The 25,075-nt window shown below is 46.3% G+C and overlaps 1 protein-coding gene across 2 annotated transcripts in view; it reads left to right on the top strand.

Moving 5' to 3' along the window:
• The window catches only part of gmeb2 (glucocorticoid modulatory element binding protein 2), a 115,170-nt gene extending 90,624 nt beyond the window's left edge, over nt 1-24,546 (top strand). For both annotated transcript variants that reach the window (XM_038803194.1, XM_038803193.1), the window contains exons 9-10: nt 120-242; nt 21,369-24,546. In XM_038803194.1, the coding sequence (XP_038659122.1) occupies nt 120-242; nt 21,369-22,021 (776 nt within the window). In that variant the 3' untranslated portion in view covers nt 22,022-24,546. The remainder of the gene's footprint in view (nt 1-119; nt 243-21,368) is intronic.
• Nucleotides 24,547-25,075: the final 529 nt, after the last annotated feature.

Below are 25,075 nucleotides of genomic sequence, written 5' to 3'. Positions count from 1 at the left end.
AAATCTGCTTAATTTTTGAGATTCACTTGCTGTTAGAACTTTTTATCGTTTAAAAGGCTTCTTTTTTAATTGCCCTGTATTGAATGATTTACTGACATTATTTTGATTATTATTTTCAGATGCAGTTATTCTCAACAATATTGTACAAAGTTTTGGTCTTTTAGACCTTGTTAAAAAGGTTTTGGCAAGTCACAAGAGTCAAATGGATCGTTCCCGAGAGCAGTACACGCGAGATTTAGCGGGTGAGCTTTTGTGCATTAATGTTCTGTTGCTGAAAGTTGATAAAGTTCTGATTTCACTGTTGCAAAAAGCAGAAATTCTTTTGTGCTAACCGTTGTCATGTTTTTGGAGTGCCTTTATATTTACTCCTCTTTCAGAGGGAAGAGATGGGTGATAATCTGTTTGTACTGTGCAACCAGCTTGTTGGGGATACACAGCTTGAGATGACTCCTGTCTCCCTGTTTGTTAAGTGTTGGTCTCCCCTCAGTACCTTCCTGTACATTACAGTTGTGTGGGAGGGATTGTAGATTGAATAACCATTCCACCATTCTGTCACGTAAAGTGTTTGTACCTCAACCTGAAGATACCCCCCCTAAACGCTACAGCTTCAATGAAGTTATCGTCAATATAATTTTATTATGCTAAATTCTTGGAATAACAGCCTGTATGGCATCATCTTCTATGGGTGTATCACAGAGCGAGGGAGCTTCCTCAAACTGATGTTTTTAACTAGTCTGTAGACAGAATATTGGCAATTGAATGGCTAACGTAAAGAGAAATTAAACAGAGGAGACCAATGAGAAAATGAAGAATCAAACCAATCAGGGTTAGCAAAGGTGTGTGGAAAGCAAAAAGAAAATATTTAGGAACAGTTAAATCTAAATGTATCAAAGGACTATTTCCATGGGAAAATACATCAGCCTGGATTTTTCAGTCAGCGACGAGTGAATGGTGCTTGCTTTTTATTACTAATAGTCACACAGACTTTTTGTGGGCTTTTGTGTAGCAACATAAGGTAAAGAGCCATTTTTTTGTTGCATCCTCTACACATAATCTGGGTACTTCCTGAGTTGTCAAGCAAAAGCATTGCTCCTCGATGAATTAGATGGAATAAACCGTATTCGGCTGCTCAGACTGAAATTTGCTCGAAGGTGGGAATAGGGGTGGCGATCTGGTATCATGCAGAAAGGCCAGAAGTAAATTGAATGCCTCCATCAATGAGCCACTTCATGAGCATCTTACCTTTGGATTTGGTGTCCAATGTTCGGAAGAAGAAGTTCATGAATTAAGTTGAGATGGGAAGAAGGCTGCACCACAGCTCAATGATGCCTCCCTTGATGTAGTGCTGGCGGCTGTGAGGAACCACAGAGGGGATACTCTTCTCTGGTAGTGAAGGAATCAAACCAAACTGGTTCATAGAAAGGGCCAGAAATGGGGCTCCAGAAGTGAATCTCCAGTTTACAAATGTAGAGGCGGAGGCACTGGATGTTGGAGGTGTTTCAGCATCCATGTTATTGAAGATGGGGAGGTCCCAGCTACGCTGTGATACAATTAACTATTAGTGACCATATATCAAATGGCATTTGGTCATATTTTATTCACTGTGGTAATCAAATAACATGATCATCTCTGTAGAAATTTGCAACATTTCTACAATGCCAATAATGTTTCATATGTTTTATCTCTGCTGTGGCCTTCTTGCATGTAAAAGAAATCGATGGAGATTTCTGATGATGTTTCCTCAGTGGTGCATCTAAGGATGCACCATCACAGGATTCATGCAACAGCGCAGATACTCGCACTTCAGTGGGACTAGTTTACAGAAGCAATTGTGTTTTCACCTGGTGACTCGCATCAGTGAACAAAAATCGTAGCAGGTGTGTTGTCCATCCTTTTAAGGTGCAGATGACCACGTCCATCATCTGCGGTGTTTGGGAGGGTTCGGTGGGTACATAGGAGATTGCAAAATTCTTGTCAGAGTGTCTTTGTCGTGCTTCCTTTGACCACCATGAGAGGGCACCCCGAACTTGAGCAGTCCATAGAAGATGTGCTTTGGTTAGCGACTGTCAGGCATTCTAGCTACATGGCCAGCCCAGCTCAATTGTGACTGACCCAGTGTGGATTCTTGGGCTAGCAAGCTTGCATGAACACCTCAGTGTCTGGTATTTTGTCCTGTCATCTAATCTTCAGAAGCTTCTGAAGGCAATTCAAGTGAAAAGTGGTTGAGCTTTTTTTGGCATGATGTTCACATGTAACCTGCTTTATACCATTAGTTACTTGGAATAGGTCTGAAGACGCACCATCATCCATAACATGCACAGCTGTGCTGTCATTGATCTGTTGAACTGCTGTTATGCATTTCTCAAGGCAGAAGAATTTCTTCATTATCCTCATGGCCGCCTGTGTTGAAAACCTTGATCAGGTCAACAAATGTGGTTTAAAGTACCATGTTCTGTCCTTGGCATTTCTGCTGGTGCTGTTTAACTGCAAACACGTCAGTGGTTCCTTTTTAAAAAAAATATTTTATTCAAGGCATTTGCACATAAATACACAAAATATCACAAGAACAACAAAACAACTCATGAACAACCACAACCCGCCTGCCACCCTGATAACAACACCCCACCACATCCCGCCTCCACATTTAACCCCCCCTCTCCCCTTGCTGACCCCTCAATTCTCCTTAAAGAAATCGATAATTGGCTTCCACCTCCAGGTGAACCCGTCAGCCTACCCTCGCAGAGCGAACCTGACCTTTTCCAGCCTCAGGAACTCTGCCATGTCGCTCATCCACACTCCTGCTTTCGGCGGCTCAAAGTCCTGCCATTCTGGCAAAAGCCGTAACCGGGCTATCAGGGAGGCAAAGGCCAAGACATCGGCTTCTCTCACCCCTGGACCCCCAGGTCTTCCGCACCCCAAATATCACCACCTCCGGACTCGGAACCCCTCCCACACCCAACATCTCGGACATCATGTCCAAGAATCACTGCCAGAACCCCCTTAGTCTTGGACACTCCTAGACATGTGGACGTGATTTGCGCCCCCCCCCACCCCTCCCCAACGCACCGCCCACACCTGTTCTCTACCCCCACAAAGAACCTGCTCATCCTCGCCACTGTCATGTGGGCCCTATGCACCATCTTGAACTAGATGAGGACGCGTTCCCCCTCTGAGACCTCCCCTCCCAGCTCCTCCAACCATTTATGCTTAATGTTTCCCACCAGGGCTCCCTCCCACTTCATCAATTCCTTATATATACTGACTCTTTCCCCTCCCCTATTTCATCCTCCGATAGCACCTTGTCCTGCAACCCCAGGGACGGCAGCCCAGAAAGGGCGGCAACTTCTTCCTGACAAAGTCATAACCCTGCAGGTACCTAAAGCCATTCCCCCTGGGGAATTCATACACTTCCTCCAAGGCCTCCAGCCCTGTAAATCTGCCCCTACAAACAAATCCCCAAAGCGTTCAATCCCCGCCTGCTGCCACCCACTAAACCTCACAACCAGCCCCACCGGCACAAACCTACAGTTATCGCAGATCAGGGCCCACACCGAGGCACTCTCCAACCCCGAATGCTGCCTCCACTGTCTCCGCACCCTTAGGACCACCACTGGGCTTTTGGAGTAACTGGCTTGTGAGAACAGTAAAGCCCTCAACCTCGTTACCTACACGATGCCGCCTCCACACCAATTCCTCTCCCACGGCCTATTTCCTTACCATTGCAATGTTCGCTGCCCAGTAATAGTTTATCATATTCGGCAATGCCAGCCCCCCCCCCCCCCCCCCCGCCGTTCGAAAAATGTCCACGCACCTGCCGGGTCTTTCCCTTTCCCACCCAGGTGATCAGCCCATTGACTTTCCTAAAGAACACCTTGGGAACAAAGATCGGAAGGTTCTCAAACACAAACAGAAACCTAGGCAGCACCGTCATTTTCACTGTCTGCACCAGTCCTGCCCACAACAGCGGCAGCATATCCCACCTCCTAAAATCCGTCTTCATCTGCTCCACCAGTCGAGCCAAGTTCAGTTTATGCAACTATGCCCAGCTCCGCGATACCTGGATACCCAATTATCTGAAACTAACCCCCACCACCTTAAACGGCAACTCCCCCAGTCTCCTTTCCTGCCCTCTGGATTTATCGGGAACACCTCACTATTTCCCATGTTAAATTTATATCCCAAAAACCAGCCGAATTCCCACAAAATTTCCGTAATACCTCCAATGTTGTCCACCGGGTCCGAGATATACAATAACAGGTTGTCACATACACCGAGACCCTATGCTCAGAGCCACCACCCCCCCCTCTAATCCTTTGATGCCCTAAATGCCACTGCCAACGGCTCTATCGCCAAGGCAATAAGCAACGGGAAGCACTCCTGCCTTGTCCCATGGTGTAGGCCAAAGTACCATGAATTCACTTGTTTCATCCTCACACTTGCCATCAGTGCCTTGTATTGCAGCCAGACCCAGTCCACAAACCCCTGCCCGAACCTGAACCGCCCCAGCACCTCCTTTAAATACGCCCATGCCGCATGATCAATAGCCTTCTCTGCATCCATTGCCACCACTGCCTCTACTCCTGCCCCGCCGAAGACATCATAATTACATTGAGTAGCCTCCGCACATTCGCCGACAACTGCCTTCCCTTCACAAATCCTGTTTGATCCTCACCCATCACCCCGGCACACAGTCCTCAATCCGCGATGCCAGCACCTTCACCAATAACTTGGCTTCTACATTCAACAATGAGATCGGGTGATACGATACAATCCACACTGTTGTTTAAAATCAGGGAGATGGATGCCTGCGACAATGTAGGGGGTTAAGTCCTCCCTCTCCCTCACTTCATTATACGTCCTCACCAGCAGAGGCTCCAGATTCGCCCCAAAGGTTTCACAAAACTCCACCAGGAACCCATCCGGCCTCGGGCTTTGCCTGCCTGCATTGCCCCCATATCATCCAGCTTCTCTCTCAGCCCAATTGGGGCGCCCAGATCCTGAGCCAACCCCTCCTCCACGTTGGGAAACTCCAGCCATTCCAGGAACCGCGGCATCGCCTCCTTCCCGTCCAGTGGAGCCGACTCATACAGCCTCCTATAAAAGGCCTCAAACACCCTATTCATTCCCTCGGGTCCATTACCACCTTTCCCTTCTCGTCCCTAACTCTACCAATCTCCCTCACCGTCTCCTGCTTCCTCAACTGATGGGCCAACATACTACTTGCCTTTTCCCCATACTCATACACCTGGCCCTCTGCAACAGTTCCACCATCTTCCCCGCAGAGACGTACCCAAGCTCCATCTGGAGCCTCTGCCTCTCGTTCAATAACCCTGCCTCCAGTGCCGACGAATATCTCCTGTCCACCTCCAAAATCTCATCCACCAGCCTTGTCCTCTCCTCCTGCTCCACCTTCTCGCTGAGCGCCTGAATTGATATAAACTCCCTGCTGACTACAGCTTTAAGTGCCTCCCACAACATGGTGGCTGTGACCTCTTCCATGTTGTTCAACTCCACGTAGCCCTGAGAGCTGGTTTAGCAAAGTGGGCTAAACAGCTGGCTTGTAAAGCAGAACAAGGCCAGCAGTGCAGGTTCAATTCCCGTACCAGCCTCCCTGAACAGGCGCCGGAATGTGGCGACTAGGAGCTTTTCACAGTAACTTCATTGAAGCCCACTTGTGACAATAAGCGATTCTAATTCTCTCTCTCTCTCTCTCATGGCAGCCCAAACCCACTCACACACCTCCTCATCCTCTAGCAACCCCATGTCTATCTTCCACTGCGGCTGTTGGACCTCCCACTGAGCAACACGCAAATCTACACAGTGCGGCGCGTGGTCAGAAGCCACAATTACCAAATACTTTGAGTCGGCTACCCCACCAGCAGCACCTTGGGCGGAATTCTCCGACCGGAGAATCGCCCGGCGCCGGCGTCAATCCCGCACCCGCCGTGGCCCGAATTCTCCACCACACGGGAATCGGCAGGGGGCGGGAATCGTGCCGCGCATGTCGGTGGGCCCGCCGCGCCTGTCAGCGGGGCCCCCCGCGGCAATTCTCCAGCCCGCGATGGGCCGAAGTCCCGCCGCTGACTGCCAATCCCGCCGGCGGGAATCAAGACATCTCTGGTGCCAGTGGGATTGGTGGCGCAGACAGGCTCCGGGGTCCTGGGGGGGGGGAGGGGGGGGGGGGGGCAATCTGACCCCGGGGGGTGCCCCCACGGTGGTCTGGCCCGCGATCGGGGCCCACCGATCGGCGGGCGGGCCTGTTCCGGGGGGGCACTCTTTTTCTTCCGCCGCGCCATGGCCTTCACCATGGCGGGGGTGGAAGAGACCCCCTCCCCAGCGCATGCGCCGGTATGACGTCAGCAGCCGCTGCGCACCGGTGCATGCGCGGACTTCCGCCGGCCGGCAAAGGCCTTTTGGCCCCGGCTGGCGGGGCGGCAAAGGCCGTTCGCGCCAGTCGGCGGAGCGGCAACCACTCCGGCGCGGGCCTAGCCCTTCAATGGCCCCTCTCCGCACCTTTGGGGAGGCCCGACACCGGAGTGGTTGACGCCACTCAAATACGCCGGGACCTCCCGACCCGCCGGGTAGGGGAGAATCCCGGCCCTTGTCAGTAACAAAAAGGTCAATCCGGGAGTACACCCGGTGCACATGCGAGAAGTATGAGAACTAATTCGCCCTCGGTCTCCCGTACCTCCACGGGTCCACCCCCATGTGCTCCATGCACCCTGTCAGTTCCCTCACCACTGCTGACACCCTCGATAACTTTGGGCTCGACCAGTCCAGGCTCGGGTCAAGGACCATATTAAAATCACCACCCATGATCAACCGATGCGAGTCCAAGTCCGGAATCTTCCACAACACCCACCTCAAAAGCCACGTTGTCCCAATTCTGTAAACATAAAGCTCCTATTTCTGAAAAGTCACCCACAGGCGGGTCATTTATAATACTCCAACCTTCGCCCCCTTCTCAAAGAGGGCAGCCTTGATCCGGTTAAACCTGACCCTCTTTGCCAACTCTGCACCCAGGTCTTGGTGGACTCGCAGCTCACTCCCTTCCCAGAAACACATCTTGGCTTGCCTCATTCATCGTAGAATCTTTTCTTTATCCAAGCAGCAACGCAGCCGCACCACCATCACCTTCGGCGGCTCCCCCACCAGCAGCCTCTTCCACAGCGCCCCGTGCGCTCGGTCCGCCTCGAGAGGACAATCAAAGGCCACTCCCCCATCAACCTTCCAGCATACTTGCCACATACACAGTGGCCTCCGCACATTCAATGCCTTCAGGCATCCCAATAATCCTCACATTTTGCCTCTTGGAGTGGTTATCTAGGTCCTCCACCTTCTCCCTCAGTCTCTGTAGCTTTCCCGCATCACTCCCAACTCCTCCGCCAACTAGGCCATCTGCTCCTCTTGCTCCCCACTGTCTCCTCCACTTACTGAATCACCCAGCCCTGGGACTCCAGCCTCTGCGCCACTCACTTGATCCCACATCTCAGTGGCTCCACCATCTTGGCCAGGTCCTCCAGTACCTCTTTCCTCTGCTGCTGGAACTTGTTATTCAAGAACTCCACCAGCTGCTCCGTCGACCACTGGACAGGCAGCACTCCCCCCTAGCGCTCTGCCATCTTTCCCTGTGGCACACCACAAAAATTCCAACTGCACTTTCTTTCTCTTGGCACACCTCGTCCGCTGATCCATGCACCAGCCACACCAGAATATTATCTTCCCTGGGTAGTCCTGCACTTTGTGCCCTCAAATATCACACCATTCAGGTGGGAAAAGACTGAAAAAATCCACCTTGAGCAGGTACCACCAGATGTGCGACCACTCATTCCGTGACCGCCTCCGAAAGTACGTCGGTGGTTCTTTCACCTTTTTTGCAACCGGACTGACTCTCTGGCAGCATACCCTGGTCGAAATTGCACTAAGGTTTCAGAAGAATTCTGGTGAAGATTTTGCCAGCGATAGAAAGAAGTGAGATTCCTCTTTGATTGCCTCAATGTTGGTAAGATCCTTTCTGTTTCTGCAGATGTCTTTGTATTCTTGCGGGATGGTTCCTTTCTCCCACATAAGCTGAAAGAGTTCAGGAAATTTCTTGACCAGGCATGGATATGGGGTTCAAGCACCATTGATGAGATTGTGGCACGGGTTTCACTAGAGAGGGGCCTAAAGGTGGTGGGATGTGGTTTGGGAATTGTTGCAGCAGCTGTTGGAAGGGTACCCTAGTCAGACAGGGAGCGCCCAAGTGCCAAGGGCGTCATTTATTCTTGAGGAGAGACCTCCAGCAAGGAGGAGAACCTGAGCTGGAGGGGAGATGCGCGAACCCAGATCAGGGAAACAGTAACCTGCAGGGGCCACCTTGAGATGGGAAGCGGCAGAAGACTGCAAAGGGGACTGTGAGCAAGTGCTATCATGGAAGCAGAAAAACCTGTGGCCCTCACTTTCTATGCCTTGGGTTCATTCCAGAGGCCTACTGGAGACACATGACATCTCCCAATCAGCCGTACACCTCGACATCAAAGTAGTGACCGATGGTCTCCTCTGGAAGGCCAGCTAGTATCTAGATTACCAAACTGTCATGGACAGTCAGACTGAGGAGAACCAGAGGATTGTGCTTTCGCAGGCCAAGCAGGCAAACCCTCTGCTTCCCAAGCTGAAAACCATACGAGAATTAGCATTTCTCTCCACCTCAGAAGCGGCTTTCAAGCCTGGCAGCCCCATCCCAGTGTTGGAACTGCCTTAACTGTATTTTTCTACTCCTAACCTTCCCTCTTCCATTCCACTCTCCTGCCACCTCCTTTTCCCCTTTTAATCTCTATTTTCTCCTCACCTCCTAAACGCTTTGTTTCTCTCCTCTTGCCTTTCTCTCCCTCCGTTCTTCTCTCCCACTTCCTCTACCCCTCTTCTCTCTTTCCAGCCTTTAACTTTCCCATCTTCCTCACCACTCATTCCTATCCCTCCCTTCCCCTTAGTTCCCACTTCTCTCCTTTTTTCCTCTTCTCCCCATTTCCTCTTCACCCACTTTCTCCATCCCATTCCTTTCCCTTCCTTCCTTGAACTGGCCCCTTCCTACTACCTACTTTTAATTGAATACATCATTGGGATTTCATTCTCCATAAGCAACGCCAAGAGAAAGTGACTGTTCAGAAAGTAATCTATAAGGAATTCTCCTTTAAGTCCATATAAATTCATGCCTTTTGTGTGTGATGATTCTATCTCATATTCCACACGGAGAATTTTCAGAAATGCTATTCTTTATGATCATGGCCTCTGATGAGATGACGGAGATGACCTCCTATTTCCCATGGAAATTATGGACGGGATTCTCTGACCCCGGGCCGGGTCGGAGATTCACCGTTTGGGGGGGGGGGGGGGGGGGGGGGGGGTGCGATTCGTGCAACGCCGATTCTCCGGTCACCGGAGAATTGGCGCCAGCGCGGCGCGGACAGCCCCCCCACCCCCACCCCCCCCGGCAATTCTCCGTGCGTGATGGGCCAAATGCCCGCCGAGATAAGCCAAGTCCCGCCGGTGCCTTTCACATGTGGTCCTACCCGGCGGGACCTCGCCATTCATCATGCGAGGGGGGGGGGGCCTGGTGGGTGGGATGGGAGATCCGAGCCCAGGGGGGCCTCCACCGTGGCACGGCCCGCGATCGGGGCCTACCGATCACCGGGCTGGCTTGTTCTGGTGGGGGTCTATGTTCCTCCGCGCCAGACCTCCTGTCCTCCTGTAGCTCTCTGACATGTTGCGTTGGGGCCGGCAAGGAGAAGGCAACTATCGGGCATGCACGAGTTCGCGCCGGCTGTAGCACGCATGCGCAGACCCGCGGCGCCCGTTTTATGCCAGTATCGGCAGCTGGAGCTGCGTGAGTCGCTCCAATGCCGTGCTGGCCCCCTGTAGGGCGCAGGATCACTGCTCCTAGGTGCCTGTTGACGCCATCGTAAAACGCCTCAGGATCAGAGAATCCCTATATTCTTTATCTTCTTTCAGCAGCATAGAACATAGAACATAGAACAGTACAGCACAGAACAGGCCCTTCGTCCCTCGATGTTGTGCCGAGCAATGATCACCCTACTTAAACCCACGTAACCCGTATACCCGTAACCCAACAATCCCCCCATTAACCTTACACTACGGGCAATTTAGCATGGCCAATCCACCTAACCCGCACATCTTTGGACTGTGGGAGGAAACCGGAGCACCCAGTCATATTCATTTGGCTTTTCCAAAAATGAGACATTTTTTACCTTGTACCTTGATAACATAAATTCAATATTCTGAAGAGAAAAATTCCAAACTATTTTTTGACTTGAGCTAGCCTTAGTCTTGACTCTTATACATTTTTGTATTTTTTCATGTTACCAAAACTCATGACCTGTGATAGTCGCGTGACTACAATCTTGTAACTGTGACCTCGGTGAAAGGCCACCCAGATTATAATTGACATTCAGTGCGATAGTACATATTCGATGCTTGCAATCTGAACAGTCTGGCATTCTGCGTATATTTAATTTTTGTTTTCATCTCCACTGTTTCTGAAATCTGTCTGCAACAGGGCACATGTAGTTGTGCTATTTTCCAACGTGGAAAGCGGAAGAGGTCTGTAGGACTGGGACCTTTGTTGTTGCAATTCTTAATCAATCTAATTCGGCCTACTGGTTCTCATAACTGTGGCATATGTATATTTTAATCAATAATCAGAGCTACCCATTGTATTTGGAAAGCACTTTGGTAATGAAGGTTGAGTTTCATTTTATTGCTCTATTGCCTTCAGAGAGGCACTGAAAAGCTTGTTTCTTTCGGTTGTTCCAAAATCATTTTGTTATGTTTCTCTCAAGTTTAGCCAACAGCTGCCCACGTCTTAACTTTCAGAACTCCAACCTCAGTCATTCTTTTTTTAATATAAATTTAGAATATCCAGTTCTTTTTTTCCAATTAAGTGCCAATTTAGTGTGGCCAATTCACCTACCCTGCACATTTTTTTGGGTTGTGGGGTTAGACCCACGCAGACACAGGGAGAGTGTGCAAATTGCACATGGATAGGGATCGAGCCCAGACCCTCCCCAAGTCATTCTTTATCTAGTGATATTCTATAATCTCCTGATCTCATATGGAACTCTTCTCTAACTTCAACTACCAACAACAAAGTTTTCTTTCATTTTTCTGTGCCCAGCATTTCATCTCTCAACCACAATTAACTCCTTATAAAACCAAGGTTTGTGGAGACTTGAATACAGCTCCAATATATGGGGAAGCTATTCTAACAATGCTCTCACACTGCTGGATAAGACTTAAGAAGAAGGTTGTCATCTGAAAGGTACACCCTGTCTGCTCTTCAGCTTTTAACCATTTCTATTGCAAACATTTTTGTATTGTGCCCTGGATTTGCCTAGCAACAGTAGGAACATAAATTTAACAAGACACAATAAGATACAACTCACACCAGCAACAAGTAGAAATCTACCTAGCGACAGCAGTAGCCAGTATTCAAAAGGCCGGATGGGATGCATCTCTCCAGTAACAAGAGTAGAAGGCATTTTAGATAAGAATCAGATATGAATAACTTATTGGTGTCCACAGCTTACGTAGACGATTGGGAGATAGGTGAAGTATACACACGCTAATGTCTAGAGTCAAGGCATTTAATAAGGGCAGACAGTCAAATATACAGAAGGCAAAATCAAAGTGGAACAAAGGTATAATTGTCAAGACCCTCAGAAGGAAGGGAGGCCAGTTGAAACCTAGCAGCCTCAGAAGCAGACAAGCCAGTTTCAACCTGGAGGCCACATTTTACATCTAACAGCCTCTAAAGCTTGGAGCCAAGGTAGTTCAGAAAACCTTTGTAACAGCAGTTTAAATATGTTCGCTGGACCAACAAGATATTTCCCAGAATTGAGTTTCCTCCCTTTATTGCGTGGTAACTATAAGCTGGTTTTCGCATATCGATTTATTGTTGTTTGGGGAACAATTTGGGGAAGTCTTTTTAAAAAAAAATATATATATTTTTATTGGTGTTTTGAATTACAGATACAAAAAACCGGAACAGTTTTGCATGGAACGCAATGCAACAACAGTAATAATAACTAACAATACGAACAACAAGATTTTAAAAAGAAATCCAATTAAGGGACAATTTAGCATGGCCAATCCATGTGCCCTGCACACCTTTTGAGTTGTGGGAGTGAGACCCATGTAGACATGGGGAGAATGTGCAAACTCCACATGGACAGTGACCCGGGGCCGGCATTGAACCAAGGTGTGTGACAGCAGTGCTACCACTGCGTCACCGTGCCGCCCAAGAATAAGATTTGAGCCCCTCGCTGTCACTGTAACCGTGACGGGAGCTCCAATGCTTCTTAATATTTACATCTATATGTTAGTGTTTGATATTTACAATGGTTTGCCAGGGTTCAACTGGGGTTCCTGCTGCTTGGCGGTTGGAGTTGCCCCCAGCTTTACCCCTGCAGGTTTAGTTGGGGTCTTTCCCTTCGCTCGTCGGTAAACTCCGTTCCACTGGTGGGTGGGTGGGTGGGGGGAACAGATCACGCTCCCTTCTTGAGCTTGCGTTTTTGAAGAAGGGTGGTTATCCCGGTTTCTCCCCGAGTGAGAGAGTCCTGTGATCCCTCCAGTAAGTGGCCCTCCCAATTTCTTCCCTGTTCCTTGCGAGCTTCCTCCCTCTGGATGGCTTTCCCTGTCCCACCTTTTCTGCCCCCCTTCCCTACCCCTCCCCGGCTCCCATCCTAGCTAATACCCCTATCCCGTGGTTGACGACTGGTTGCAAACAGATCTGTGAAGAGGCTTGTGAATTTATTCCATGTGCTGTGGAATCTCTCGTCGACCCTCTTACTTCAAATTTAATCTTTTCTCGCCTCAGGAATTCGGCCAGACCTGAGAGCTACTCACGAGGCCCAGGCTGGAGTTGCCGACTTCCAACCAAGTAGAACTCTCCGCCTGGCGATCAGTGAAACAAAGGCCAGGGCATCCGCCCCTTTCCCTGTCAAGAGTTATGGGTGCTCTGACACCCCAAAGACCGCCACAGACAGGCACGGCTCCATATCGAACGCCACCACCTTGGACATAGCCTCGAAGAAGGCCGTCCAGAATTCCCTGAGTCTGGGGCAGAACCAGAACTTGTGGGTGTGGTTGATCAGAACCCACTGACACTGCTCTCACTTGTATTCCACCTCTGCAAAGAGCCCACTCATGCACATCTTGGTAAGGTGTGCTCTGTGCACCACCTTGAGCTGCGGTGCAGGAGGAGGTGGAGTTGACTCTGTGTAGCGCTTAGATCCAGAGTCCTCCCCCTACGCCTATGCCCAGTTCCTCCCCCCATTTTCATCTGGTCTCGTTCAGTGTAGTCCTGGGCCTTTCTATAAGTCGTCCATATATGTCACCGCATTTTCTGTCTCCTAACCATTCCAGCCCTATCATCATGCCCAGGTTTGTGTGTGCGGGTCTCTCGGAGGAATATTTTCATCACCTTGCGGAGAAAGTTATACGGCTGCAAATATCTGAACTTGTTCCCTTTCGGGAGTTGGAGCTTCTCTGTAAGTTCCCCAGGGTCGACAGCTCGAAGTCCGCACATGTCTTCTGTCTCACCCCCCCCCCCCCCCCCAAACGTCCCAAATGTGGTGACTATCCTCGTCCGTGCAAACCTATGATTGTTGTAGATGGGGGACATCTCGCGCAGTTCGAAATGGCACCTAAACTGGTTCCACTCCACAGGGACGCTATGACCACTGGGCTCCTGGAGTGTGTGGGGGGGGGGGGGGTTGCTGGGAGTGGCGCTGTGACCAGTGCTCTGAGAGACGTCCCATGCAGGAGGCCTCCTCCATTCGGACCCAGTCAACCTCCGGCTCCCTTAGCCATCTCCTCACCTTCTCCCCATTGGCCACCCAGTGGTAGAACAGAAAATGTGTTCGGGCCAGACCTCCCACATGCCGCACTCGTAAAATGGACTTGAGTATCCTAGGAACTCTCCCAGACAAAGTCCATGATTAACTTGTTGACACTGGTGAAGAAGGATTTAGGGTGGAGCGATCTGAATACGAAGAAGAACCTAAGCAGCACATTCATTCTGACCCTCTGTACCCTTCCAGCTGGTGAAAGAGGGGGTGAGTCCCATCTTTGCAGGTCCCTCCTCACCTCCTCCTCCAGGCTGGGGAGGTTCCATTTGTGGAGCCTCTTCCAGGTGTCATGGGAGTGTCCCTTTAAGAAATGTTTTTGTCTTATCACATAGCTTCAGTGATGTCATTGTGTGGGTGGAGCTGGGCTGTGGCTCTGAATTTTTACTTTCGCTTCGAGTTTGACCTAGTTTGGTATTGCACAGGTTGAAAAGAAGTTTCTCTCTAACTTCAGTTTGAAAGTTGTTTCCAGATTACTTGATAACGCAAAAGCGATAACTGTTTTCTTGAAAGAATTCAAACCTGCTGTTTTGAAAAGGAAACAGGTGTATCCATACCAAGTCTTAAAGATAGTAAGAGTGCTCTGTGTTGGGCCACACCTTTGAAAAGGGGTTTATTGTTTATGGGATCTTGTTATGAAATTGGAACAGTTAAAGGGGGAATTTATTAAGGGTGATACATAGATTACTGTAGCTGTGTGGGTATTGTCATTGATAAAAGTGCTTAATGTGTGTGTTTATAAAAATGTTAACTAAATTCGTAGAATAAAGCTTGTTTTTGATTAAAAGTGCTTGAGTCCCCTGTTGAATAACACCTGAAAGGCAGGCTCTTGTGCTCACCGTAAACAAAATCGATAAACAGGTGTTGGTCAGGTGAACCCCATGGAGTACTTTGGAGTTTTCTAAACCCTGGCCCATAACACAGGTATGGGCCACTTGAATCCCCAGATACCTGAACTTGGTCTGGGTTATTTTGAACAGAAGTTCCTACAGCTCCGCTCCATCCTGACTGCGGTTTACTGGGAAGATTTTGCTTTTCCCAGGTTGAGTGTGTAACCTGAGGAGGCACTGAACTCCCTGAGGCGTCCAGTTATCTTTCCCATACTGGTTAGGGGGTTCGATACATAGAAGAGCCCTTGCCTGAACCATGGTCTCGAGGCCCTCAGCCATGGCGCACTGAGACTGGGTCATGTCCCTCAGCGAGTGAGACATGTCACTCACTGCCTCTGTCATGTCCCTCACTGCCTCTGTCATTCTGTCATATCCCTCTGTGCCTGCGACACGTCCCTCTGTGACTGGCCAAGGTCAGTCAACGCCGAACCAATGCTCACTGTACCCTCAGCCATGACCGTTTGTGAGTGGACAAAACTCTGGAGCGCCGCAGCAATGTCCATCTGTGCCCGGAACATGCCCGCCTGTGACTGAGATCCCCTGTTCTGCGCCTCAGCCATTGACCACAGTGTGCCCCTAGCTTTGAAATTAACTGGGGGCAGGTCTTCTTTGAGCCATCTTCTTGGCTGGAACGAGTGTGTGCTAAATGGAGCACCTATAAGCAGCTCCTGCTTGTTGGGCATTTTGACATTAATCCCGGCCCCAGCGAATCTGATGGCAGCAGGACAGGGAATCGCATCCTGTTCACGTGGGCAGAGTGCTGGCCCATTTACATGATCTGAATTTGCTCTGAACAGTGCACCCAGTGGGAACGCGAGTTGCACCCAATTCAGTTCCAGCGGGAGAAGATAATCTCCGAAATGGAGAATCCTGCCTGAAGTAACTGCCAAATAAGATAATGGAAGACTAACTAAGGCTCAGTCCCATCCAAAAAAGGAAAATAACTTTTGCCCCATAATGCACAAACAGTTTGCATTCATATAACAACATGCTGCAAACCTTATTGTGCATATACCTATTCCACTCATTCTTTCATCACAATATTACTTCATGTTTTTTCAAATATTTTTCTCAGTTCTTTCTTCCAACTCCTCGCCATAGATCATGTACTTATTTAATGTGAAAATTGGCATGCAATGTGTTGAATAGCAGGAACCCTAATATCAGATTCAAAGTTCTGACCATTCCAATTTTCTGTCACTGTTTCCTCCCCTCTTCAGTGGGCTTTCCAGAAGCTCTTTAACTGAACCATGATATTACATGGAAATATGTGGTTTCCATGTTCGCTGACCAATCGGGGAGGGCAGGTGAGGTCAATTCTTTCAAAGCAAGAATTTCTAACTCAGGCGCATGGGTTACAATGACTGGCCTGCACGTGAATTTCTGGGACTGCAGCAGCCGCAGGAATAGAGAGGTGACTTAGGAGGCCTGCTACCCAGGTCTCTTACTCTCACCTGGAGGCCCTGCAACAGGATCTGAGGGACTGAAGTGGGGTGATCGTTCTCAAGAACAGGAGGAAAGAGGACAACCTCTCCGCCAAAGCAGGTGTCGATGGAAATGGCTGAGGAAATCAGTAGGTGTGTGGTTCCTTCAAACTGGAGGTAGTTCACCAAGGACCTCGGGAGTGTGAGTAGTATACCAGTTTCATGTGCCAGGTCCCACACTCTGACTTTTCCAGTATTCTCCTGCACAGCACACCTCAGAACAACATACCTCACATCTCCACCTGCAGCTTTCCTGGCGACGTGGGGTGGCATCAATGGGAATCCCATTGACAGCAGTGGGAGCAGAGAATCCCGCCACCAGAGAACAGCGTGTCACCTCCCGCCGCCAGGAAACAAGTGGCTGGGAGACCGGAGAATCCCCACCCTGTGTGTTGCACTGAAATTGTACCTCCTGGTGTGCACTCACCTTGCATACCCTGGTGAGTTCCACACAGCTTGGAAAATCAGTTCACTACTTGTTAAATGAAGAATTTAATTAAAACACAACTTAATTGCTCATTATCACGAGATAAAGCCTTTCCCAACAGCTACACACTTAAACCCTGCATGCACCCAAACAAGCATCCTGTTGCCTGTGAAAATTCCCAATCTCCAACCTCACCCCCCTCCACTAGGTTGTTACCTAGTTTCTCATCAAATGGAATCGACGTCAGTAGTCTTGCTGTACAGCAGAACTCAGAGCAAAGAATGTTGGATTTTTGGTAAATTCAGGTGAACCAAAGATTTTGTAGCAGCTTATCTCTGAAGTGACCAGGTTTGGCTTCAACTCTTGGCCCATACAAGAGAGGAGAAATGAGTCTGCAGACCATTCACATAAATCTTGCACTCAAAATGAAGATAACTACTTCTCTGTTGTATTGATTTTTCTCCCTACTTATCTTTGTCACTTAATGAATTGAGTGAAGAAATGTATAAGAGAATAATAAATGTGTGCACTTACACATTAAAGTTGAGTGTATATAGTTATTGTAGGATTTATCCAGTTTCTATTCCACATGCAGCTGACGTTAACCAATTGTGCTTTGAATCGTTAAAAAAGTGTGATACCTATTTTCTTAGCAAACCAAAGCCTGTAATAAGGAGTTGGATTAAAAACTGAGAAAGGAATGTTCATCAGAAATGTTGCATAACATCTAGAAAAAAACTTTTGTGGACGAATTAGTTGACAATTAAAGCTTTTGGTTGTTCAATTAAAGTCTTTGTCATTTTGTTCTTTATTTAAAAATTAAGACCTTCTGATATGGGGAGAGGCCTCTGATTCAACTTACCTCAGGGTCTTGAGGAAGTCCCAATGTCTGCATATCTGCAGTACTTACATGGGGAGTTTAAACTTCTGATTACCAGCCAGACTGCTCAGAGATTCCCATGACAATGGGATTAGATGGCCAGAACCATGGAGACTTGGGCTGTTTGCCCTATATTTCAACAGTTTTGCCTCCCATGTTCATCCTCTTACCCCCTCCCTCAAATCCTGCCCAACATGCACAGGCTTGCCAATCTGGCCCCGGCAACATCTCAGATACCTGGTTTAGGAACATCCATGGTTCCTCTTCCTCCCGAGCCTCCTGCAATACCACAGTTGCCAAACGATCCCACTGTAACTCAGAGGTGCCGGCTTCTCATTAGCTGGCAGCTCTATGAGGAGGGACTTCCCCTTGGAGTCAGATGGAAAATGTTCCTTGTGCTAATTAATGGGCTTATGCCTGAAAAATTAAAGCAGGACAAATAGAGGCGGACTCTCCTACAAAATTTCTGCTGGTGGGGAGCTTGCCCTCAGTGAATTTGAATTTGAATTGCTGTGACACCGTACACTTTTACATGTATGTTATAGTTTGAAACTATAGACAATGATGGTAGTGGCTTCAACTTTCATTCCATCACATGGCTGACCAGAAAACTCACCCGCTCTTACCTCCTGCCACTGGTGTTTTGCAAAAAGATTTGCAGGTTTGGCTGCACACCTTTGAAACATATCTCCTTCGCCATCAAGTCCTGGTGTGGGACTTGAGCTCAGAGGTTGGGACACTGCCTATTGCACCACAAGACCTACCAGTCTCCACAAATACTCCAGCCCAGTCAACCCATTCATTTTTCAGCTAAATAAAGTAGGATTGGATATAAATTGCAAGTAAATAACATATAAATAAGACTCGACACAAATAATTATTTCAGATTGTTGAATTATTATATGATGAATATAAAAAGTTGTGATGAATATAAGAAATGGTCATACTTGATTTTTTGCAGTAATATTATTAAAACCTAGTTTAAAATGCTTACAGACATTAGGCTGGATTCTCTGATTTTCAGGCTATGCCCTGATGACGACGTGGGAACGATGGTGTTTTACGACCGAAAATTTGACGCAAAATAACCACCGATCCTCCGTTTGGTGGGGGGCTAGCAGGCAGGCAGCGTAGAGCACCCGGCTCTACCTGCCGATACAGCCGGAGAATTGCCGGGTCCGTGGCTGCGCACGGCAGTGGCCGCACTGTGCAACATGTCGCCGGCCACGCGCGCACCCGGCCTGCGAAATAGTGACCCCCTTCCGGACCGCTCCCCCAACAGTGACCCCAGCTCCCACCAAAGTCCGCGGATCGGCCCTCCCCGGACTGTGGCGGTGCTGGTCTCAGTCCGCAACCGCCATGCCGCGTTCCCGACAAATAATTGTATGAGAGACCCATGCCGTCGGGGACTTGGTCAGTTGGAGACGGAGCATCGGAGGTAGGGCCTCAGGCAACTCCTGAGGCCGTTGATACACCACTTTAGAGGGGGCGGAGCATCGTGAAAGAGGCGCTGTCCCTAATTTTGGCGCGAACGCCGAACGCGATTTTGGCATCGCCGACCGGAGAATCCCACCCAGTATGTCTGTTAGAGCTATGGTTAAAAGTGAGGTAATCAGTGATTTTTGCAGGGTAAGTGTTTTGCTAACAGATATTAAAAGCCATTTTACCTGATGCAGATAGAGAGCTAATATAATGTTGAAACAATTTGAGCCTGGCTAAACAAATTAAGGCACATCTTGTAACAAGAGACAAAAGAATGCTGTGTGCTTTGAGTGCAGCTGGTGCAGCAAATGGAGTGGCCAGATCTGTCTGGACAAAGAGGTTGCTTCCAGTGCTCTAAGTGAGCAGAAGGTTTTCAGCTTGGTCCTAAAAACGTTTCTCTCTCCAAGGACCCTGCACTAAGATAAGCAAGTGAAACCTGGTTGTTGACTTTATACATAAGTGATATTTAAAATATATGGGTTCCTTAATTGCAATGTAGAAGCAGGTTTCAGGAAGCAAGTTAAAATGTTGCAACTGTTAACTACATAGCTGTTTCTTTGTTGCTAATGTACTTAATCCTCTGTTCAAATTTAAAGTTTGTTTTAATATAAAAGCTGTCTACTAGTCCGTGTTATCACTCCTGTGGTGTAGTAACCTTTCTTCACAGCTTTACCAAATGCAAATAGTTGGCTTCTAATCCGGGATCTTAAGCAAAATTGGGATTTTTGTCAGGACCCATAGCAATAACCAAACAACATGTGCTGTTTGGTACAAACTAAGAGTAGAAATAATTTTGCCATGTGATGATAATGCCGCAATATAATATGCATTTTGTTCGGAAAATACTCTTTGAAAAATAAGAGTATAAATTGGGTAGAGGAACATTCAGGTATAGATTCACAAATCACTACATATGGGCATCAAAAAAATCAAACAGCACTGGCACATTTCTGGAGGAATGGAATTGGAAAGCAGAGAAGCTATGTTGAACTTGTATTGAACTTTGGTTAGACCACAGTTGAGCACTGTACATAGATCTGGGGCAAGATGTAACCAGAAAAATCTAGCTCAGGTGTTGGGTGCATTTAGCGGGGCGTTTCTCAGCGGGTTCAACACTGAGAAACATCTCGATATTTAATGGCACTTTGCCTTTCTTTTGGCCTAGGGCATTTTCTCTCCACTGAGGCCACACTTAGAGTAATTTACTGCTGGCAAACGCAGATCAGGGCGCCATTTAGTTTGGCTTCCCCAATCTCTTTTCATCTCCACCCCTACCCCCTTTCAGCTTCCCCCCCCCCACCCCTGTTTTTGACCAGGGTGCCCGGAAGGCAGTGCCAGGTTGGCAATGCCAAGGTGCTTGGTTATGACTGCCAGGGTGCCATCCTACCTTTCTCCAATCACCTGGGGTTCTCTAATGGCCATGGCGAAGCCCCAGGTGCCATTATAACTGGTCCACATTTATGGAAACCAGTAGAAAGGTCTCACAGGCATGACCATTAAGGCCTGGGCGCCAAGAGAATCCAGCAAACGCACATTTAAATGAGCCTAACGTGACATCTCGCAAGATTCCATTAAATCTGGTGAGTCGTTTCGAGCTTCACAAATCTTGCCAGACGCCTCCCGTGAGATTCAACGGCCTTGTCCCAATGACAAGTTGGGTGCGATGAGGCCGTAGAATCGTGCCCCTGATCTCCATATTAGAAAATGGATATAGAGATACTGGCAAAGGTGTTAAATGGACATGTAGGGACGATACCAGAGGTTACACTTAGCAGGAAAAATTTAACAGACTGGACTCTTTCCTGTAGAAAGAAAAAGTGCTGGAGGTTCTGATCAAGGTCTTTAAGATCATGAAAAGGTTTGATATTGTTGATAGAGAATATGTTGTCACTTGCTGGGCAGAATAAAAGCAAGGCTGTAACGATATGATGGATAATTATAATATGTACAATGAGAAATTCCAGAGAAATGTCTTTCTACAGAGAATATTTAAAATGTGGAACTCCCTAGCACAAGGAATATTTGAGGAGAATAGTGTAGATGTATTTAAAGGGAGCTTGATGAACACATGAGAGAGAAAGAATAGAATGTTACGTTGATAAGGTGGGAGAAATCTCATGGAGCATAAACATCAGTATGAACTGGTTGAGTTGAAGGACCTGTGTTCTACTGTACATTCTGTGTAATTCTGCATAGAGCACTGTGGTAATCTGAAGATTGTAGCAAAGTTAAAATTGAAATTTTTGAATTAATATCTTTGTATTTTATTAAAAGCATTCCTGCTTTGCTTTATATTTGTTTTAGCTTTGGAGCAACAATGTGATGAGCATCGTAAACGAGCCAAAGAATTGAAGCACAAATCCCAGCACCTAAACAATGTTCTCATGACCTTGACTCCAATTGCAGCAGCACCTCCTTCAAAACGCCCTCGCCTGACAAGAGCAACGTCAGGACCAGCAACAGTGGCGGCTCATATGGTCACAACATCACAGTCAGGCCAGTTTACCTTGGCTTCTGGAGTGCCTTTGTCTCAGCTAACAAATATAGGAAAAATGGCAACTCTAACCACCATTCCAGCCTCTGCAGTTGGCAAGATTTCACCACACACAGCAACGTTTACTGCCACGACTTCACCACTGATTGGAGGATACAGTGTTCTGGCTTCTTCAAGCTCGGGGATACCTAATACACTTGAGATCCACCCAGAGGCATCCAATCTGACAGTCCTGAGCACAGCTGCCATCCAGGATGGTAACACAGTGTTGAAAGTAGTCAGCCCAATCCAGCTGTTCACTACAGTCCCTGGCCTCAATGCTGCGCTCCATAACACTACCCAGATGGCAACTGTTGGAAGCACACTGATGGCTTTACCATCTGCCGATACCACCACATCAGGAGAAGGACACACCACAATACAGGTAACATCAATAAGTGAAGAACTTGAACAGAAACCATAGCCTTTTGTTTTGTTTAAAAGTCTTGTTGCTACTGAATGTAACTTTGGAGAACAGTACAAGGATGGTTTCTGTTATACCATGGTTAAACCTACACAAGCGCCACCAAGTGGTAATTGGTGAGAATGGAAACCGCAAAATCACGGAGCAGGAGCAAGAACTCTTTTTCAGACTTTGGCTTAAGTGCAGAAATAAAGACATTTATCAGATATGCTTGGTAGAGTTGTTTATAATGCATTTTACAGAGCTTTTCTGCACTGTATTTTGTGTGCTTTAATACCTAATTACACTCAAAATGTTGTCTTGTGTTTGCTTTAGAAATCTATAATTGACTATTAATGGCAGTTTTACTTTACAATAGGTGCTCTCACTGTTTTCTAACAATTATTTTACCGTATTGTGCTGTTTGGATAATCACATGATCAATATGGAGAATTTGTAAATATTTCGCTGTTGTAAATTGTTTACATACAATTCATTTATTGTACAATCTGCATTGTATTTAGAATAAGGCTGGTACATGATTGCAAAGATTTAGGATTTTGTCACAAATGAAAAGCAAGCCAGACAAATAGAAGCAAATGGGTACACAATAAGCAAGCTGATTTCTTTTTTTTTAAAATGGATTTAAATACTATGTGAATTATTGCATTTGCGCTTTAGTGGCAGCCACAACATAAGGTACCATTTTTATTCATGGTGAAAGTGTGGTATTTGAATGTATGAGTTATACAAAACAAAACTGATGTAGTAGTGTTTCTACAGCAAGTTATGCTTTTCACATCATATGCCATTTTTTACACTGCTGTCTGTTTAATAAAATGATCAGATCAGTACTTATAAGCTAAACTGGTAAAACAGAATGAATCCAAAATCATTTTAGTGTCACTGATTTTTCTCTCCCACATTATTGAAACCATAGATTAATGTTCACTATCTTTGTACTTTCTAGTTTTTAAAGAGATTGTTCCCCGAGTTACAAGTGTGTGATGTTATTAATCTATATAATTTGAGAAATGTTTACAATCGCTCAGATGAACAGTAGCCTAACTGTTTAAGTTTAGATTTATTGTATTTCCAAACTTTGAACTTTTTTCTGAACATACAAACGTACTCAAATTATGAGATTAATAATCAGTCAGTTTATGATTGGAGGATAAACTGTTGAATCAAATCCTTGGGCTGAAGATAGGTTGCCTATACTCTGTTTTGGAGTACAATAAGCAAAAACATCTTTGTGACTTTTATTGATAATTGAAAAGATTTTCAGTTATTTCTTCACCTCCTTATGAAGTCCTTCTGCAGTTTACTTACTACAATTAAAACTATGGGTGCTTGCACAGCTGGCTCTTGAACTGTCTATGTTGAGATAGCAGCACATAATAAATTGCCCCTTTGCTATTTTGGGGGGAATAGATTGACATGTACGCATCACCTCTTCACAGTTACTGAGGCTGAGATTAGTAGCACAAAACAGGAAGATTGCTGGCACAAACATAAATTCTACCACACTGTATTAAATAATAGGTAACCGGGGGAATGAGTGATATAAATGACCTGGGTCTCCAATTTTGATCACATCAACTGAACCCTGGGATTACATTACAGATTAGAACTCTTTTATATGTACTGTCTAATTTCTGGGCAGTAAATATAAGTTTTTTTGAGTTTTTAATCAGGGTTTGGTGAAGAATACCAATGCTTCTGGCAGTTTTTCAGGCGTGTACCATGTTCTTGCAATGCCAGAAAAAGGGATATTTAACTCCTTTGTGAAAATAATTTGTATTGAACGACAGGGGAATTCTGTGTAATCTTTCAGTATTTATCTATTTCTTTGTTAGGATTTTTGTTCCTTTTTTTAAAAAAAATATGATCACTTGTAAGTGAAAAGTGAATTTGTTTAATGCTGCAATTTGAACAGAGCTTTCATTTCTTACAGATTTCAAAATACATTTTGAAACACAAAGAAAAAGGGATCTTTATTTGCATTTATGTAGCGCCTTATCATGTTGGACTATCTCGGAGCGCAATCTAGTTGATTCATTCATTTGGAGAGGGTGGCAAAGTATCTGAAGGGGGCCATCCCCCTTGAGGAATTCTTTCCTGACAAAACATGAAGGGAAGTTGTGTTGGTTAAACCTGAACGGAGATGTCAGGAAATGAGAGACCGATGTTCAAAGACAATGGGGTGTTATTGTACAAATTGTGAATGCTCCAGAATCAAATAACTGTATGTGAAATTAGAATGTGAGCAAAACTGTCTGAGCTGAAACTTATTTAGGGGGATCCTTAAAGTTTTGTAAAGAAAATAAAAATTGTGTAACATAGAGATTTTTTGCAAAGTATCCATTGCATATTGGTTCTTGTTCTATATTTGTGCTTGTTGACTGATTTACTTGCTGTTACTGTATTGTACTAGTTTGTGGCAAGAAAATCCATTTTCCATTTTGTACAAACTTTTATTGGCATAAATTGGGTATCTAAAAGTGTTGAAATAATAAAAACTTAATGTCTTGCTTTGAAAGAAATGCAGACTTTTTGGGGCAAGACTAAATACATTTTCTGGCTTATGTATGGCATTTCTCAGGATAAGATGAAGAATAGACATTTAATGTTATGCCATGTAACACTTAAATCAGGGATACTCACTTTATATAACTGAATAAGAAATTCAGTTTTATTTTGAGATTTCCTTACCGGCGCCTTTGGGATTCAATTGCCAAACTTCACATTTCACCGAAAACAGTAAATGAATTACTATTATTTATTTCCCTCTTTTTATTATTTAATTGTTCTCCTGTACTATTTTTAAAATTGAGGTAACACATTAAGATAGAATGTAAAACATAGCAATTGGAGGTAGGTACGTGTGCTCCGGTTTCTATGTAGTTGCACCACTTTTTACAAGAATAAGAGCATGTTCATTCAGTCTGTTCAAGACAAAAATTCATAGATTTCTTTGTTTTAAATATTCTATTGAAGCATTTGTAATTTTTACAATTTAACATATTGACATTTCTAAAACAGCCGCGCAAAGAAAAACCCTCTCAAATAACA

Source organism: Scyliorhinus canicula, chromosome 7, assembly GCF_902713615.1.
Source record: "Scyliorhinus canicula chromosome 7, sScyCan1.1, whole genome shotgun sequence".
NCBI lineage: Eukaryota > Metazoa > Chordata > Chondrichthyes > Carcharhiniformes > Scyliorhinidae > Scyliorhinus > Scyliorhinus canicula.
The sequence above is the reverse complement of the archived record's forward strand: the minus strand, read 5'-3'. Positions and strand labels throughout refer to the sequence as shown.